This window comes from Geospiza fortis, unplaced genomic scaffold (assembly GCF_000277835.1).
Source record: "Geospiza fortis unplaced genomic scaffold, GeoFor_1.0 scaffold130, whole genome shotgun sequence".
Taxonomy (NCBI): Eukaryota; Metazoa; Chordata; class Aves; order Passeriformes; family Thraupidae; genus Geospiza; species Geospiza fortis.
In genome coordinates, this window is record NW_005054300.1 from 16532773 (window position 1) to 16553388 (window position 20616).

Below are 20616 nucleotides of genomic sequence, written 5' to 3' on the forward strand. Positions count from 1 at the left end.
AATTTGACTGAAGTTTTTGTATAAAACTAGGAGAAGTTCTGTGACTTGTGCTTGTGTGAAAGGCACATGCCCTGCGTGGTGCCTGGGAGCCTGGCTCTCCCTGCTGCCTGGCTGGGTGGGCACTGAAGGCAGATCAGGGTCCCGGCACAGCTGACCATTGAATCCAAAGTGGTGTTTCTAGCTCTGCTCTTCCATACTACTTTTCTGTCAGGTGACAGTGTTTTTCCTAAATTACGGACTTTTTGGTTTATGAGGGCAAGTTTATTTCCTAATTATGTAGAGACTAGAAGGGAATTAAGTGGGCAAGTCCTTTAATTTAAAATAGGAAAGTGTATTACTGGCCTTGTTCTCTGATGAATTGAACATTAGGTATATTAATATTAGTAATGGAACATAATGGCTACTTGTCAGAAGTAAAGATAATTATTTCAGGAACACAAAACTAAGCTTGACAGATAATTGCCTGTTGAAATCTGATGCTGTGCAACAAATGGAGGATTATTAACAACAGACTCCCATGTTCATCTGTTATGTTATTAAATCCTGTATGTTACATTGGCAGGGTAATCATTGCATTAAAAGCATCTCCCTCTTCTTGGAGTTGCATGTCAATTCTGGATTAAAGATTTTGCTTGCCTGGGGCTGTTCTGTTCTAAATAAATTGTTTTGTTTTCCTCCAAAAAGTTGAGAAGCTCTGCATAAGTTTTGTCAGGTGTAGGTTGTATAGGTATATACTACTTGCTGAACGAAAAACAACCATCATTTCCATTTTGCCGATTTTTTTTTCTTTTTTCTTTTTAAAAAACTAAACTGGTCCTATTGTTTTTAAATGCATATTCATCCAGCAGGCACCTTGAGATCTGTGAAGATTTTCATTTACTGGACAAAAGTGTACCAACAGGAACTAGTGAAAGGGGATTGAAGGTAACAGACCCTCAGGCTCGAGAGAAAGTTTTCAATTATGTCAGTAATGAAACCGAGGCACCTTGAGATCTGTGAAGATTTTAATTTACTGGACAAAACTGTACCAACAGGAACTAGTGAAAAGAAGTATGAAGGTAACAGACACTCAGGCTCGAGAGAGAGTTTTCAATTATGTCAGTAATGAAACCCAAAATAACTTCAGTGAGTAATGTTATATTTTGGCCATTTGGATTTTTTAAAATCAAGAGTAAACTTTTTATTCAACTGCCTAGTGTAACCTAAACGAAGCAGTGGTCATTCAAACTTTGAAGTTTGACTATGAACTTCATAAGACATCTGCTAGTTCAAAACTATTTGTTTGAAGTCTGTAGTTGTACCTTGAAAGATGGTTACAGGCATTGTTTGGGAGAATGCCTTACAGTCAAGTCTTCTTCTATACCTAATAAAAATTTCCTTCTCCTTCATTTTGTGACTCAAATGTTAAACTGTGTTTTCTGTCACCAAGGTTGATATTAAGAATATAATGTTGCTGTAGTCACTTTAACAGTTTTCATCAAGAGCCATCCCCACATGCTACTCAAGACAATAGTGGCAAGCATAAAAATCATTAAAAACATCTAAAGTTTTGTAGAGCAAATTGTGTTCAGAAAAAATCAATTTGTATCAAAAAAGGCATTATTTACCTAATCATTCATGACTGGAAAAAAGCCACATGAAAAATTGCCTTATTTCAAAAGGCAATCATGAAGGCTTCAAAGTACATATAATCTCATTTCTCCACTCTCATTTTACCTGCTTTCTCTCCCTGCACTGGAAAACTGCTGTCATAACTGTATCTATTTCCTGTAGGAGCTATTAGTTAGTAGCATTACATCCGCTTAAACGTGATCACTTTTCTCTTCTGTGTGTTACTGATACGCTATTATTATCCAATAATATTGCTCATCCATCAGAGCTTGCCATGTTTCCTGTGCTGATTGTAGTATGGAGAGTTGAAGTGTCCTCTAAAACAATGTTCAGAGATGCCAGAATGTTTTAATGATTTTGTGATGCTACGGAGCTACAAGCTTCTTGTGGTGCATTTCAAGATTGTAACGCAAAATTTTTCTCTGCTTTTAATTCCTAAGCAAAAGCACTTTAACCATCAGTTTTGAATGTAACCATCTCAATTCCTCTTTATTTAAATGGCAGATTCATTAAAAACTCCATCTGGCTTCCATAGGAAGCTTGCACAAATCCTTGGAAATGGATTTTTTTTCAGGACACAAGGAGCTGTGGCCAGGATTAGAACCTCTTCCTCCTGCAGCATACTTGCCAGATGGCAAGTTGGTTGAATCTGGTTTTAACTCACTAGGGCTTAAAGGAATGAACACACCTCTGAGAAGTGGGTGCTACATTTCTACTTCAAAGGTCTCCTTTAAAATTAGCCTCCAAAGATTTATATGCAGAGAGTGGTTGTGACCTGGGCAGTCTGTTGCATATCTCTCATCTTTTTCAGTGCTGAGTCAGAGTGACACAAACCACTTTACAAAATCCCAGTAATTTCACAACACTGGGTGAATCTTGCTACATGGCTTAATTAAATTTTTATATAAATATATATATATATTTATGTATATAATTATTTATTTTGCAGTGTTGTAAAGACTCTTCACTTCAAATACTTGTTTTCTAAGTAAAATATGAAAATTTGACATATTCACTGGTGTCACATAAAACTGTCTTTGGGTATTGTCCTCAATATGGAAGTCTGCTTTGTACTAAAAACTAACATTTTTGATGGACAGTTTAGTTTAATCAGTTCTAGGTTTCAATTGAGTAGAAAAAGAGCATGTGTCTATTTAAATCTCTTACAGCCGCTTTTTCAAATTCCTTGAAGTGGCTTTGAAACTTGTGAAATACATTTCCAGCTAATTAGTGTGTAAATGCTAAATTATTTTGGTAAGGGATCCTCTCTCTTCAAAATACAAAGCATTGTCTTGCATTTTTGTTATTTACAGAGAAATCAGATTTTTTTATATTACAGGATTTTCCCCTTTCTGACAATGGAGAAGACTCCTATGAACTGATGCCAAAGAACTTCAGAGTCTGCAGCATCAATATTAGCCTTTTCTTTCAAATGCAGAGCAGTGGGGATGCTGACTCTGCTGAGATGTAGTTGTGCGCCAGGTTTCAGGCACTCAAGTGGCCATGTCTGTCATAATTATTTATGTGCTTGGTTGAACATGACTGTACCTGCGTGCAGTGTGAGCCCTCATTTGCAGAGCAAAGCATTTAAAGATTAGCACACTTGTTTAAGATAAGGAAGCAAATAATTGCAAGTCAAAATACTCCATTTTTCTCCCTTTCCACTTCCCACGATACACAGTGGTATTGTTTATGTATACTCTGTATAAACTCCTTCTGCTGGAGGTGATTTTGTATCTCTGCAGTGGTGCTGGTTCTTGTACTGCACACGGGACTGTTCACCCCAGTCTTGGAAATAAGGAAATAGCAGCCACTGTTGTGTAAGCCTCATTTGTATGCATTTGTGAGTTGGAAGTAATTTTTTAGCCTTGAGTAGTGAATTTTCAGTGTTGAATTTTTCATGAAGAAATTTTCATTGTTTTAAAATCAAGTTTTTACACAAAATACCTCAAGGGGGTCTATTTACTTGCACTTGGAATGGGCTTTGTATTTGGCTATCACCTTATTCCTGTTGTTACTGAGCCCATTTGTTAGGAGTTCTAGCAGCACCTATTCCCCAAGTTTCCCTGTACTTCAAAAAAGATGGAGGGACTGAAAAGAATATTTGTGATTTAATACAAATATTCAGGAATCTTACTTACAAAGAAGAGAGGGTGATAGCGCCAGAATCAAAAGTAATAATTTTTTTTCCTGGACAGAAAATGTCAAGAGTTAATGCTTTCCTAAAACTCTCAAAAATACTCTGGTTGGGCTCTCCATGAATTAATTCCTTCGGAACGAATTCACCTACCATATTACTTTAACACTTTATTCATATATTGCAAAATATATGTAGAAAAAAATAATGGGCCTCTGAAAACCTGATGTATGTAATTGCATCCAGGGATACAGATGATGTCTGAATCATTGCAAGGTACAATGGTTTCTGTGGTATTTCTAAATGAAATTAGAGGTCTCTTGTTTACAGTTTGTTTGTGGTGCACTCCATTCAGTAGAACAGTGTATGGATCCAATACTAATGCAGAATAAATATGTGCTACAGCCTGATGCTGTTTTGAAGATGTTTGTATACTCCTAGTTTTACTTCTGCATTACCATCATTTCCAGTTGTATCTGGCTTGATTTAAACTGAGAGAGCTTTATATTAGTAACATATGGAAGTTGTTATTGTTTACATTTGTTCAGCAGATGTGTGAGCTTTTTATATGCCTGACATCCACATCAGTTGGATGAAGTGATGCATAATTCTGTAGTATTCAAGTATTCAAATTGGATGAGAGCAAGCACTGACTGTCAGTGCTTGTAAAGTCCAGGAGTGAGAGTTCAGTACTTCAGTCTGTGTGAGCATCACTTTGTCCCCTCCTTGCCAATCAGGCATTCCCCTGTGACCACATTTGCAAGAAGTGAAATTGGAAGGGAAGCACTGCAAACAGGTAGAGAGGCCATTGCACAGTGACCTGGTGAGGTGAGATCAGCTGAAGAAACCAGCACCAAGGGGCAGTTGAGCCCTACTAAATGTAAATGCCTTCAGTGCCAGGGTGGGAAATGATCAGGTCAGTCACAGTCATTGTACTAAAAAAGAAATTTACATTTCCCTTCTCCCTCACTTTTCAACTTTCCCATCTATCATATTTAAAATACTTAAAACACTCTCAGTATTTTTTTAAACTACCATTTTCTGTACTAAAAGTATCATGCTGGCCTGTTTAGAAAGGAGGGAGCCAAAAAGACTCATTTTTGTGTTTTCTGTCAACAGAGAACATGTTTAAAGGCTTTTAAAGTGTGTGATTTCATCTAGGAGGTTTTTTTTTCCTCCTTTGAATATCATCTGTGAGCTGATGAAATTACAACTGAGAGCACCAGATAGGAACTTAAACAAAATTTGGCAAGCAGAGCTTCTTTAAGTGTTCATCTTAAACTGAGCCTTGTCTACAGCAAACCTGCTTTGCTTTCAAAAAGCAGTTAATTTTGTAACTGAACATAAACAATAGGCCATATTTTTGGTGGCTGTGTCCTTGGCTTCACTGAAGTAAAACTGTATTTATTTACAAGAGATGAGGATCTACCTTTTTCCACATATTTTTTAATGGTTCTTTACTTCTTAGAGAATGAAACCTTTGTTTCTTTGGAAACACATCTATTAAGAAAACAGCAGTGCCAAAATCATTTAACTGTCCCTGCCTCTTCTCTCGTGCTCCTTCCTTTGCAGTGGCCTTGGGTCTCTACTTCCCCAGGAAGGAGTACTCAGAGAATGTCTACATTGACGAGCCGGCAGGAACGCCGCTCCTGCGCATCCATGCCTTGAGGGATTCGCGAGAGGAAGTGGCCCACTTTCATCTGTGTCACAATCTCAAAGTTCCTCGAGCAAGGCCACAAGGAAATAATTGGTTCCAAATCAGAGAAGAAACAGGACTTCTCTACCTCACCAAAAGCCTGGATAGAGAGGACTTCAACATGCTGTGTAAGTATGAGAAAACCAGCTTTTCTTCTTGAGGTATCTGTTCTTAAAGAAAAATACATTCAGACAATGAGATCTCTCCATTGGAAGATGAGCATCAAATTTGAAAAAAACACATCTGACCTTTTAAAATGAGGAACCAGACCCAGTGAAATCCACAGCAGTATGCCAAAGCAGATGCTGACCTGGGAGAGATCCTGTTACTCACACTGGGAGGTTCTAGTAGGGTGGGACAGTTGCATTACTGGAAATATTTTTTCTGCATTTCATAGCGGTATAGGTCACAGCTTTACACTGAAATTTGCAGTTTGTTTATCTGCTGATGAAAGTTAGACCAGTTCCATTGCGTTAGGGATTCCAAGACAAATGCTGTGAGAGTGGTTCAGATTCTTATATAAATGGTCCTTGAATTCTGGTGACTTGGATTCACAAATTATGTTTGCATGTAACACCAAAGAGCTCTTAGAAGAAATGGTTAATTGTACCTCTCTCCATCTCTTGAGGTTTGCTTTTGTTAGAGAAGCTTACTGTTGAACTACAAAAGTTCATTATCTCGGGAGTTTTTACTCTTCTTTTATGCTCTAGCACTAAATTGGTTTTGGTGATTGTGATCTATGAGGAAATTAGTTATCATTAGATGGTGGAGGAGGAAATGGATGAGGAGTTAATGGCATACCACTGTGCTCAGTTGCAGAAATTTTACTGTTGAAGAGAGTCTGTAGTAACTGTCTTCAGTTTGTAAGATCCATATATCAACACTACCTTCAGACTTAGGTGCCTTGATGTTGAAATTTTCAACTTCAGACACTTAATGCTTTATTTTTGAAGTGCTGAGTGTTTGATATTTCATCCATTTGTGGTACTTGGCATTCATGTATATCAAATATTTGTGCTGAACAAAGGAGGAACAGCTACTTAACACCCGAGAGCCTTGTTTTGTTCATACAGATCAAAGTGACCTAAACTTCTTTTCAAGTGAGTTAGATCTATTACAGAGATATTACTGTGCTGTCTGTAGTCAAGGGAATCAAAACAAGTCTTGATGTATTAGTAGATGCCACAGGTTGATTTTAACTTTGATTTTATCTTTTGCCCACCTCTTCATAGTTGAAAACGATGAAGCAATCTGTTCTCTGAACCTAGACAATTTGGTTTGTACTGTTGGAATGCTGTGACTGAAATGTTAGTCGTGATAGGGATTTGTCCTGAGTATCTGTTGCCATCTCATGCATTATTTTTCCTGTTTTCCACCCCACTCTGCTCTAGTCTCTTCAAAAAGCAGACCTCACAAAGAGTTCATTACTGCCAGTGACATGTTTTTATGTCAATGTCTTACAGACAGAATGCTGATACAGGTTTTGAGATTCTATAATGCAAAATTAGTGCCAAACCCTATAGTTTTAGGCTTATTTGGATTATTAAGGTATATGGTCTTCCCACCAGCATCTGGCATACTGGAGAGTTGCTTTGCCACATAATAGGATTTATGGAATAATGGACTAGGGTAGAATATAAGGAAAAGAAATGTTGGCTTGTCTTCTGTAAAATATTTCTTATGGTGATTTTTTCCTCCTGAAGCTGTAGGAAATTGGATGCCATTGTCCAAGGTGATGCTGTATGTCTTCCTTTCATCCCACCCTTTCCAAGAGAAGGAATGTGACTCTGCTACGCGCACCACGGTTTTACTCTCTTTGATCAATGCTACTGCATCAACTTGCAGTTCCCTGACAGCAAGGCAGCTTTGCTTCACAGAAATGGATCTCTCCTTTCACATCAAGGAGAATAAACCACCTGGTACATTTCATCAGCTCCGGTTACCCTCAGTTCATCATCTGTGTCAGAATCTCAGCATTTCCTACAAACTGCTTGCAGGTAAAACAGGATCTGAGCCGCTCACGTACTAGCAATAGATTCAAGCAGCTGCACTGTTAAAAGAACTCTTTTGTAGTAGACCATCTAGATTTGATTCTATAAAGGAAGTTCCTTTACAAACCTAAACTGAGCCTGAAGATTTTGCCTTTGAGATACATAGAGGAAATGGGAAGGAGGACTATCCCCTTCCCTAAAGAAAAGATCAGTTTTAGAATTTTATATCTTCTAGAAGTAGACTGAGAATAATCCTGAGCTTTAAACTGTGCTGCTTCTAAACTGTAGAATCTTCCCATACATTCTCTGCTTTCTCCCTACTCTAATGCAACCACACAAGTTCCTTCTGTTTCACTTCTGAATCTTTTATTATGCAGTCATGCTATCCAAATGGATTTACTGAACTGCAGAAAACTATTAAAGCCATCAGAGCCCTGTACAGTAGGTGATTGTGGCTGTGCGTGTTCTGCAGGGGAAGAAGTTCCCTTTCGGTACAACGAGAACACCACCAGCGTGCGGGTGACGCAGCGCCTGGACCGGGAGGAGAGGGAGAGATACGAGCTCATTGCCAAGTGCACCGTCAGAGAGGGGCTCAGGGAAATGCAGGTGGAGGTGCCTTTCCTGGTGAATGTGTTAGATGAAGATGACTCTCCTCCCTTCCTTCCCAATGGCACTGATACTGCAGATGCTGTCGTGGAGTTCAACAGGAAAGAGGTAATGTTGGTAATGTTCTCCTTTACGTAGTCCCTGGAAGTACGGGCACAGCAGTGGGAGGCAGGACTCCTGGGAAGCATTGTGTTCTGCCTGGATAATGGATCTTGGCAACAAGCCTATCACCATACTATGCTCTGTAGAGCTATCATTGTAAAATGCTGTTTGTAGGATTCCTTTGCCCCAAATTATGTCTTGCTCAGATCCTAAAGAAGGAGGAGTTTGGGTTAGTGATTAAAGACTGTGAAGAAATTTGAGCAGTTTCCAAGGTCAGAATGGACAATTGAGTCTGTGGTCAGGATCGCTCTGGGTCTCTCCATACTGTGCTCTGCTCTGTTTGTTATGGGGTTGCTTCCCTCAGGGGATTAAAATGGTTTATTAGAGCAAGTGTTATGTGCATGCCTGTCCCATACATGCAAATCTGTGTAATGTATCAGGACTATGTTCAGAACATTTATTAGGATGCTGTAGAAGTAGTGGTTGACTTCTACAGACAAACCACTGCACCTATGGAGTTAATGGCGAGCTCCAGAATCTTGTTTTAATGGTTTTAATTTTTCCCTTGCTGTGCCAAGCTGATCTTTCAAGAGGTCTGAATCCCTGGGTGTCCTTGGTGCCCCTGTACACACACAGCCCTTGCTTCAGTAGAGACGTACACATGTGGGCTCTTGGGCTCTTAGAGGAGCAATGACCCTTTTTAAGTTAATGTGAATAGAGAAGACTTCTTGTGGGGGGGCATAAACAATGTGTGTTTCATGAGAGAACTTCTGTTTCCTAACAGCAAGATCTCTTGGTAGTCAATTTTCCCTTCAAAGTACATTTTGATCGTATTTGTGTCTGGAAGGGAGAAGACTGATTTTAGGAGTTTGCTGCCATCTCCTGACTAGAACAAGTCTTGACAAGACACTTATGAATACATTTGCCTGGGTTTCAGTGAAAGTTGTAAGGTCTTGTTTGACCAGTATTTCAATCTCCAGAACGGTTACTAGAAGAAGACAGCTTCAGGTCCTTCAGCAGTGCCATTTATTGTTTCCTACCAGGGCACTGTTCTTTCCACGCTGACTGTGTACGATGCAGACACCACACCTATTTATCCCCTTGAAAGCAGCAGAAAGAAATACACAGGAACCATCATTACTGACGATCCCTGGATAAGTGAAACATTTCGTGTAGAGCACATCTTTGATGAAATCCATTTCAGCCCAAATGGCAGCCAAGTGAGGGGAACTCGGCACGAGTACAGTAAGGACTCTTTCTTCAAATAAAGGACAAGTTGCTTTTTAATAGATGACCAATTATTCTTGAATTTTTCTGAGCATTTTGTAAGTATTGAGCCAAATAAAGCTGAGAAATGTCATGTAAATAAAACACCGAGTTTTAAATATGTACTGAAAAAATGGAGCTTGTGCATCTCTGCAGTAGGGAGTGTATGGAATGACGGTGTATAAACTGATAAGCAAGAGGTTTTGATTGTAGGATTCTTGGCTTGTTGGTGGAAGGGAAGAAGGCCTCCCAAACATCTTGAATGACAGAGAGCTTAAGAACATATTTCATATTTAAGTTGCCTTCTGTTTCCTATTAGGAAACTTGGATGTGTATAATTAAATTTGGTGCATCTATTTTTGTTGGGCTTGCAGTATTAAAAGATGCATTTGCAGATAATGTGGGATGCTAATAGATGAATCTTTTCCTTCACAGAACTGGTACTGAATAAAAGCATTTCAGTCACAGAGCATCGTTCCTTCCAGCTGGATGTTTTGGTGAATGACACAGAATTCCATGGCCCAGAAAGATCGGTGATGCTCCATTTCAATGTCTCCATCCTCCCTGTCAGCATTCAGTTTTCAAACATAACTTACCAGTTCACGGTGAACAGAAATGCTGAACGTTTTGCACAAGTAAGAACCATGTTAATTATGCATCCCCTTTCTGATGGAGCTTACGAGCTGGATCACTGGGCCAGATGTGTTGCAGCCCTTGTTGGTTTTAACTGTTTTAAGCAGAATCACTGAAAAATGTGTTATCATTGTGATTGTTGCTGGATGTAGGAGGTAGCAGGTAGGCTGGGCACTACCTCTCCCACCATGTAGTAACAGGAGGAGCCACACATGGAAGTACTGATGGAGAGAAATAACATGTTGTGGACAGGAGGACTTGCAACCATGAGTGGCTTAGGCATGAATAACTGCAACAATGTCAAGGGCAAACCAAAGGCATTTGTCCAGCTATTGGAGTCTCAGTATATTAATAGCTTTTCTTTAGGTAATGGCTAGTTAGTAATTCATGTGTTTCCTAATTTAACCTTGTTTTAGCTTAATCACCCCCATTGCCATTAATAATGATTTCCAGAGACACTTTCTAGCAGGCTGACATTAGTCAGGTGAAAATTACAATGTAATTCCTATGAAACATGTACATTAATAAGGCACTAGTTCAATGCAATTAATATTATGAAAGTGAATATTAAAAACATCAGTGATGAACCCTTTTGTGTCTGGAAGGGTTGGAAAGCGTGCCTTGTAAGTATTGTAGCAGAGAGGAGGACTGAGATTAAAATATGGTCATCCCAATTGCAGAAAAAACCAATTCATTAGAAGAATTTTAAGGAAGAATTAAGTTTTATTAATCTTTGAGCCTCTGGCTAATTTTAAAAAGAACGAAAAAGGGAAGTTAGATGTATTGCATGTTATTATATCTAATCTGGTGAAATGCGTTGTCCATAGTCTGCACTGAATATCCTAAATAAGAGAAAGGTACCAAGTGTGCTCATGTGGGTGCCTCACTACAAAAGCTACTCCTTTATGATATTTCATGATGCCTTGTGGCTGCAGTTTTTCAGTTTGCAGTTGGTTAGAAACTTCAGAGGATAGTCTGTTCTTTTTGTGCAGATCAAATTATTTCTGATGTTAGGTTTGAGGCTTTTGTAGCACCAGGCTGTGAAAGCTTTACCCTTGCCTGTTGCCTGGAGATGGGATGAAACCTGGGTTTCCCCCTAAAAGAAAAAATAACACAGGTATGTAAGATACTCAAGGTCTAACTCTTGCATCCAGAACTCTTGTGTCTGTGTCGCAACATGTCTGCAGTTGAAACAAATGTGGACACTTACCTGTTAGGTGTGTATGAATTTAGATTAATGAATTGGTTGGGTTGTTTTCTGTATGCATGTTTTTTATATATAGGTGTATGCATACAATATTATTGTGAATGAATGAGTTCCAGATTAAATTTGGACAACCATGGTTATCTATGCATATCCTAGATGACTTGAACACTTCAATTTTAAAATCTGAGAGTATGTGAATTTTTTTTAGTTTTAGGGTGCAAAGCAAAAAAGCCACTTGAATTTTAAAGCTACTGATGTGGAATATTGTCATGAGAGTCAAACATCTGAAAAGGAATTTTAGGATCTTTGAAAACACTGTCATTTTGCACTAATTGTGCATTTTCACTGGGTGGCAGTAGTAGCAGGAAAAACTGTTCCTGGCAAGAGCTCCAAGTTTCTGGGAGGAGATCTTTTTCTTTGTGCTGCCTAAACACAAATTCACAAAGAGATTTTGTTCTGATTCCTGAGCAGCGAAGTGCAAAACTCATCCTGGCTCTGGAGGTGGTGTTCTCAGTTAGTTCAAGTGTCATCCACTTACTTGTGAAACTGGATTTGAATTTACAGTATGCTCAGCTTGGAGCACAAGTCAGTGTAAGCAGCTTAGTCCCCAGCACTTCACATTATTAAGGTTGGCTGCATAATTGGCCTTGATGTGCCAGAGTAGTCAGGGAAAGTACTGGGCCAAATCAATATGAAGGCTGAACTGTCTCCTGCCCTAAGGAAAACACAGGAGCGTGAAGAAATTATTAACTGCTGGGCTGATGCCATTTGTCTATTTGAGCAGCTAAATGAATTGAATAACAGAAGCATGGCCTGACAGTGCAGGCTTGCCCAGTGGCATTTAACTTATCAAAGGACTTAAAGCTCTATTGACATTTACTGAGACAAATGATGAATAACATTGGCTGAGATTTTTAGAGAGGTTATATGTCCAAATGTTCCTGGAATTCAGTGAAGAGGAACAGTATCATTATCCAGACTTTATTAAACATTGGAACTTGAAAGATGGATCTTTCTGTTCTTATTTCTAATAATGGTATATCTGTGTTAACTATTGAGAGTCTTGCAAATTTGTAGGTTCCTCCCCTGTGAGCTGATGTTAAACCTGACTACCCTTTACCCTGATTACTTGTTTTTTCACCCTCATGAGAAGGGGGAAGTAGCTGTTTTTATCTTTTTCTTCTGGAGTTGTGTTTTGCTGCGCCTGAGAGCTGAGCTGGCTCCAGAACTTGTGGAGCAGAGCAAAGTTACGAGGTTGGGCTTTCCTCAGCGGAATTAGGCAAAAAGAGAATGTCTGTTTTTCTCATAGAAATTTCTTGAGGGAGGCCTTTGTAGCTTCTTCTCTAATTATATGGAGAAAGCAAAACTGGCCAATGTGCTCTTCTAAGGAATAAACTGGCTGATCTGCTCTTCAGATTTTATGGGGTATCTGAATTTACAGGGTCTTCTCCAACCCCACTGAAGGAAATTGCTTGTGATGAAAAAGGCGCCTGGAAAGAGCAGTTATGACAGAGTAGGCAGAAAGGGCAGTTCAGGGTGGTCTGTGCAAAGGTTAATGCCAGGATCATCACTGTGTTCTCCTCCTCCAAGGAGCACCATCTGAGCAGTAGCAGAGCACTGCCAGTTGCAGCGCGGCACCAAAGCTGCGCTGACGTGCTTCTGGAAGGGACGTGTCTAGACCTTGTGTCTAGACAGAGTTTATGAACAGTGGAAATCTTGTCTTCTTCTTCTTCTTGCCAGTCCCAGCATGTTGTGCAGAGGAGACAGCCAGAAAGAAATGCCCTTGCTTTTGATGGCTTTAATAGTCTTTCTGTGTTATCCTGCCACCTAAAATCCTGACAGAAATGGTGCCAAATGACCCATCAGTGATGTGAATGGAAATAAGTTAGATGAAGTGGGATTATCCTATAACAAAATATGCTTCTAGAACTGCAAAGGCTTCTTCTCTGACTTTAAATAGTCCAGGTTCATGGGAAGAGGTCTTAGTACACAAAAACGTCTTTGTTTTATAACATTCCTTAGTCAGAATGCTGGAACCAAGATGTAGAGATATGCTTTTACCAGCAGTGGTGTTTCTTGAAAACATTTCTTAACTGCAGCATTTGAAAGTAATCCATCACCAAGTTCCTTTCAATAACACCCCACCCTTCACATTGTGGTTTTCCCTGCAAAGAAAGCCAATGCCTCTGGGCCTGATCAAAATCCCACTCTTGTAAATGGAAAAACCAAAGTGAGCCTTGGATCAGTTCCTGTAGGAGCTGGACAGGACATGGGGCTTTACATTCCTGTGCTTCTTAGATGATGTGTTTTAGACTGAGTGTTCTAGCCTAGATACTCTGGCACACAGGAGTTCAAATGTGGCAAACCATCATATTTTCGTTTTTAGATTAAAATGTTTTAAAATTGCAAATGGGAAACAATGACGTTCTTATTCCTTTTAAGGCCTTCAGAGAGCTCTTCTGACCAGAAACTTTTTGACTGTAATATTACAAAAATTATGTAATAGCAATTTCTATGTTATTTGAAGAGTGTCTCAGCTTTGTTCATGCTGAGCTCTTTGATTTTTCAACGATGACAAAAGTTTTTTCAATGGTCAGCCTGAGACAGAACAGAGATTGAACTCAGAATTTCCCATGTCTCAGGGTCTTGTTCCCACTGAACATTGCTGCCCATTAGCAGTAGGCACCAAATACCACTGAGTCTGTGTCAAGGCTTTTTGCATTTTCACTGCTCGTCTGAAGACAACAGTTAATGCTTTAAGTCTCAATTTACTGAGAATAAATCACATTTAAAGCATTTACATACTGCATTTGTAGGAAAATAACTAATTTAGAAACCCCAAATAAACACTGAATTTGGCAAGTCATAGTATGCTCCATTTCCTTTCAGATATTTTTAAGAAGCACTAAGTATTTTTTGTGTACAGTTTTGTTCCTGTCTGTGATTTCTTTGTTGGTGTTTGAGCTTAGGTAGGAAAGATCTGCATTGAAAACTGCATGAAATTCCGTGGTGTAAACATCACCTACAAGTTGCTGTCCCCCAACTCGAGCTGCAATCCTGTCAGCATTCTGCAAGGCCGAGAGGACAAATTTGGGAGCCTCTATGTGAATGAGCCCTCTGTGCTGCGCAGACCTGAGTGCAAAGAAATACAGTACACAGTGCAAGCTACTGACAAGCAGAGCCGGAAGCACACCAAAACCCTCCTCACTGTTGTCCTGGAAGGGACTCGTAAGTACCCCTGTCGAACTATTGATTTATTAGCAAGTGTTACTGGTGTGAGGTGATGCAGTGGCAGGGTGATCTGTAAAATGACGGCATTAACTATAAAACCGAGTCTTAGCTGCAAGATAATGGATCACAGAGTTTGGATTTTGAATTTTGATTCGTGCCTTCCTGTAGTAGCTGTTTGTTTGAAGAACTAACGTACAGAAAGGTGAGATATTTTATGCAATTCATAATGTTCATGATGATTAAGAAGAATCTTTAGAGTGTGTGTGTGACCTTTATTTTGTATTTCACATATTCATGTGGAAGAAGAAAAAGGATCCATAGGGGTATGTGTGTGTTTATCTATATATTTTAAGAAAGAACTATATGGCCTAAGTATGTTTGTTCACTGATTTTTCTCCTCCCTTCTCTCTACAATTTTTTAATAGTTTTCTTAGTATTCATGTAGCAATCACATTGAATTCAAGTTCTTAAGGGCAGTCTGATGACCCACCCTTACGGGGAAGGAAGTTAAAAATATCCTGTAACACCCACAGAGGAGGATTTCACTGGAAACATACTCATTTCTCTGCAAACTATATTCACTTTATGCAAAACTGTACAATTGTACCTGATCAACACCTCTGTTACATTTATCAGTTCAGAACTCCTGTGAGAAGAGCACATGGTTTGAAGCAAAAGAAACAAAAACATGCAGTGGATTTTTCCTTTTGTAAGCCTCATATTGTCTGAAAACACACATTTCTAGCTGGTGCTCTTTGGGTTACTACTGTGTTAGCCCAAGAACTAAGTATTTCCCCCTAATTAAACATTCTATATGAAGCTGTAGGTGTTTGTGCTCTCCATTCTTCTGTTATCAATATGTTTGCATATATCTGTAGTTCTAGGCAGTGACAGTGTGCTGTCAAGCAGACATAACCATGCCTTCATGATCTTGCTGTTCATCTTTTATTTCACAGAGAGGGAGCACCTGGGCTTTTCTTTAATTGTTCTCTAAGTTTACTGATAATTGGGTCAGTCAGTTTTCAGTCTTTCACTGCTTTGTTCATCTGTCTTTCCTTCCTATCTATCCCTAAAACCAGATTTCCTCTTCTGAGCTGACCTGCTTGTGTGCTCATTTCCCTTGTCCTGAATTTTTCCCAACAGTTTTAAAAAAAGAAGAGGACTGTCCTGACTCTTGTGCTATAAGTAAGCACCGTGCTGAATGTGAAGAGTGTGGTGGCCTGGGAGTGCTAACAGGAAGATGCCAGTGGAGACAGGGAAGTGGGAAAGGTACATTTATGTTGTGTGAAGTCAAACTTCTGTTTGGTTGTAATTGTGCCTTTGAGTTCCATAGATACAAACTGAATTATTCTGGCTGGAAAATATGGTATGGTGAACTACACAGAAGCTGGGGCTAAAAAAAATAATCATAATACCCATATGAAGTATGCACTAAAAAGGAAAATGAGGTGAAGTTGGAAGGGCCATTCTTCATCCTGTCCTTGGTGATGCTGAACATGATACATAAACCAGCAGGAAGTGAACTGAGCTTGCAGCAGTGTGGCTGGAGCAGGTGCACCCAGCAGACAGTGAACACAAAGCAGTGTCTTTTTCTGTGCTCTGGAGCACAGATCTGACTGGTGACAGCGCTCGACTCTTCCAGAACAACGATTCTGTATCAGTGCTTGATCCCTTCAAACTGCACAAGTGTCATACATTCTCTACAACCACTTGTAACCCTCTTATTCAAGTGGGTGAAATTGTGTAGAGAAATCCTCAGATGTGAAAACTGCTCTTCAGTCTCAGAGTGGTCAGCCAGCTCTTTCTCAAGCTGTATTCACAGTAACTGCAAGTGACATGACCAGAGGGCTGTGAAAAGCAGAAAAGATAGCAAAAAATGGTTTCTTCCATTTGTTGTCTTGCCTGTTACTTTAGCAGGTGCTTGCAGTCATAGATGTTCATTTTAAAGCACCATAACCTGTGGTTTGGAGTGTTAGTGTGCCCTGAGAAGATACAATGAACTTTCCTTTCTTGTGGTATTAGTGCAGCTGTTTCTCTGTTAACAGGGATCACCACAAACTACTCCACGTGCACCCCGAGCATCAAGACTTGTCCAGATGGAATCTGTGATGTGGTGGAGGGCAGAGACCCGGCTGTGTGTCCCCAAGACTGCACAAGTAGGGAACGTTTTAGGATGGGCTTTTCTGTTACACCTCTGATCGCTTCTCAAATGTCACTTGGCCTAGTGCAGATACTTTTACAAGCTCAACATCTCTGCAGTGTCACACTTGTATTTGAATCATACAGTTGAGTTAAGGTTATGGGAATTAATCTTGACCTTTTTTGAGCCAGGCAGGTGACACCATTGGCTGACTGTTGGAGGGATAAGGTATTCTCAGCAGTTCCCATTCTGCTGCCTGTTCCTTCACAAGTGGTGATTTTCAGCAGAGGTACTTGCTGAAGAGGTTCAGGTTCTAGGCACGTTAGTGCCCCACTTCCTAGCTCACGTACAATATGAGAGGAACCAGCCTATTTGAGCTCCTGCGTAAATAAGTGAGAAGAAACAAATTTCTGTTTAAAATCAATGTGTATACAAAAGATCATCTGGGGAAATGTAGCTGCCCTTTTTTGACAGGTGGCATTCAGAATGATCCAATGCCTTACCTATTTGAAGATTCAGGCAGATACTCATATAAGCAGAATTTATGAAGGAAGAATTTAAATGTGTTTATGTTGGATCTTTTTACTTGACCATATATTTCTACACTCTACTCATATACCTGTGAATACCTGCAAGCTCACAACTCACTCTGAAGATACACAGGGTAGAAAAAACTGTGTAATTCTCTTGAGCAATTTCCATCTTTTGAGAGATGATAATTTTTAAGTGGATCTTTTTATCTGACAGTCTAATTCAGGAATAAAGTCACATGTTTCTTGAATGCTGCTTCTGACTCTGACATCATATACTTCAAGTTGAGATTTTAAAATGGAGTCTTAGAGGAACTAGCATTTTCTTAAAGCCTGGAACTTAATGTTCTTCTATGAAATTAATTACTAAAGAGGCTTCTTAGTATTTCTTACATGCAAGAATGGACTGTGTATTGTAAATTAGTGTTATCAGAAAGATAATTATTTCATCAGAGTGTATAAAAACAACCCTTTAAGTGGGAGAAATGCTTGAAGGAAATGCAAGTAACTTCTCTAATCATCTGAACAGAATTCTTTATTGGTAATAGTTGCAATAATTTGTCATTTTGAAAGTGGAAATATTTGTGCCAGGGGCTGCAGTACTAAAATATATACAACATATGCATCATCAAATGTTTTGCTCAAAAGAATTATTGTCTTTCTGGATAATAAGCAGGCGAGTAAGACAAGTTTTCAGGATGTTATGCAAGCCCTTTTAACACCTAAGCTGAATAATTGTGTACATGACTTGACACAATTGAGAACCTGGGCTGATGCCCGAAAGCAGTATACTTGCAGACAAAAAAATGAGTGTGTTCTGGGAGCTCAGAGCTGCAGGAGTACCATTTTATCAGCTTTACTGGCAGGGGACATTTCTTTGGAAATGGCAAACAATAAATAGGCCAAGATGTGTTAAGACCAAGGATATTCTTTAGGTTGTGAAAATACTTATTTCTGTAATTCATTTGTCATTATGATGGCTATGTCCTTGAGTCCCAAAAATGCTTTCTCACAGTAACACTATGAATATTACATTCAAGGGCACTCAGCTGAAGCAGCTGGTGCTGTGGCTGTGCCTATCACTTAGAGGCAACCTAATTGCATTCTTAGCAAGAAACTTTCATGTAGTAAGCAACTGCTCAAGAACAGGTTAGGTAGGACTGGCTCATTCCCTGCTTCCATCTACTTCCAGGTTTTCAAACATAGGCAGATACAGATAAATGCATACAATTTCTGTGGCAAATGGAAACTTTATTTCATCACCTCTTCCTGTTGGAGGAAGTTGGCTGGAGAGAGGCAGGGAGGATAATGAGTAATTTTTGGGAACACCAGTGATTTTAAGTATCAGCTCAGAGGGCGGTGACTCAGCAGTCTCTCTTCCAAAATTAACCTGAGCTGCCTGTAAAATGCTCTTTGTGATAAAGGCTGTTTAGCGATAAAAATGTCACTGCTAATCGTCATTTTTATAACATATACAGAAAAAAATTATTTACTTGGAAATGCAGTTGCTGTTACTCTGCATGAAGAACTACTTGAAATCAAGAGTACGAGTTTCTGCAGTTCTTTTACTAATATTAAATAATGCATTTTTAGATAGTGCAGTTCATTTTTTTATCGCTTGCACTAGGCGTTTACTCTTAGTGCTTTGACTAGACTGTCCTGTGGCATTTTGTAGAGGTGATTGGTTAAGTGTTATCTCCATGTGACGATGGAACTAATGATACCTAGAACAGTAGGCTGACTTTTCCAAGGTGTGGGGAAATCAGCATCAGAAGCAGGAACAGAACTCAGTAACAGCTAATGAGGACTAATGTTTAAACAATACAAGGTCCTCCCATTTCAGGATCTCAGAAATTTCAGAATTTATTGTCTTCCATCTCCCTCAGGAGCTCCTGTCATTATCCCTGCACTGTGCTCCCTGGTTCAATTTCAGATTCATACTGGGGTAAACCCATGGAAAACTGAGTCTTTTCTTTTCCCTTTACCTACATGTAAGAATCTTAGCCTGTTGTCTGTATTTGATTAGGTGGAAACATTATTGGTGGCCATGGGAAAGGCATTGGAAATCTTGGAATTAAGTCAGGACATGGGATTTGTTACTGCTTCCCAAGACAGAATTGTTATTGTGAGAAAGATGATATCAAAGGTAAGTCTAGCTGCTGTTCTGGTAGTAATCTTTTTCTCTGTATACATCATGTGTACAAATAGAACTGTCTGCACTTGTGGCCATGTTAATAAGCCATATCTTTGGTCAGAGACTGCTAATACAAAACTAGTGAGGAGCTGGCACCTTGACATCCACTATGGAGCCTGAAAATTTCCAGAATGTGTTATTTATAGCCATGGCTAAGGATTCATTTTTATTCTTTACTACTTGACAAACAAGTCGGTCATCCTTTGATTTGCAGCAGCATTTGCATTTCAGTGAGGTTTACCTGATATTTGTAGAAGCAGCTAGGAGAATTAGAATAATTATTTCTATTACTTTCAAGTAATTCCAGCTTCCTGATAATTTCTGAAAAATCTCAGCTTCAAAATGTTAGAGATAACCATCACCCATGGTGTCAGGAGGAGGAGTGCATTATTTTTTTCCTTGACCTTTCTGTGCAGTTCTTTGAAACAGATAATGGATATTTAAAATCTTTTGTATTTTGGCTAATAATAAACATAGAATGAAATAGTTAGCATCTTTAAAACTGAATTATTATCGAGAAGTAAGAGGCCACAAGGAAAGTTCTAAGAAGCTCTTTTTGGTCTACAGAGCAACTGTGTGATGACGTGTGCAAAACAGTGATCACAGGGGCAGTGGTGCTGTGCTTTGTCATCTCCGTGCTGGTTTCTTTCTACTGCATCCACCGCTACCACAAGAACTCCCCGAAGGCGCCCATCGCCTCCGCCGAGATGACGTTCCGGCGCCCCGCGCAGTCCTACCCCATCAGCTACTCCTCCAGCAACGTCCGCCGCCCTTCCCTGGACTCCATGGAGAACCAGGTGGCTGTGGACACCTTCAAAATACCAGTAAGCCTGATGCTGCTTGGCATGCTCTCTTTTGGTGTCGGCCTTGTTTGTGCATGCAGATGTTGTTACAGGAATGCAGTCCATTCATGGAAGCACCCATTACCTTCAAATAGCAGCACTGGAAATCACATGCACTGAAGGTACTTCGTGAGTAATTGGATGAACATTTTAATTTGCTCTATAAGGCCAGTATGTTCTCTCCTTTTTTATTATGCTTTAATACATTGTAACATTTTAGGTTAATTTAAGCCAATGATTTTTACTGATGTAACTGCATCTGACAGTACTGTGGTTTTACTTTTAACACTGTCCAGTTAAGCACTAGCAATCAGCAGGTTTTTACTCTCTGTGATGTGCCAAAGTACTACAACAAGGCTAAGTTTCAAACATTACAAAAAATCCCTCCTGAGATCTCTTCCTGATTTCTGATACACACATTGTAGATATC

General features: G+C 39.5%; 1 protein-coding gene across 2 annotated transcripts in view; it reads left to right on the forward strand.

Annotated features, from left to right (window-relative positions):
* The window catches only part of RET (ret proto-oncogene), a 73075-nt gene that overhangs the window by 35414 nt on the left and 17045 nt on the right, over positions 1-20616 (forward strand). For both annotated transcript variants that reach the window (XM_031063768.1, XM_031063769.1), the window contains exons 2-11: positions 5321-5572; positions 7148-7441; positions 7908-8149; positions 9187-9388; positions 9845-10044; positions 14219-14477; positions 15624-15749; positions 16526-16636; positions 19177-19296; positions 19912-20168. In XM_031063768.1, coding sequence (XP_030919628.1) covers positions 5321-5572; positions 7148-7441; positions 7908-8149; positions 9187-9388; positions 9845-10044; positions 14219-14477; positions 15624-15749; positions 16526-16636; positions 19177-19296; positions 19912-20168 — 2063 coding nt within the window. The remainder of the gene's footprint in view (positions 1-5320; positions 5573-7147; positions 7442-7907; positions 8150-9186; positions 9389-9844; positions 10045-14218; positions 14478-15623; positions 15750-16525; positions 16637-19176; positions 19297-19911; positions 20169-20616) is intronic.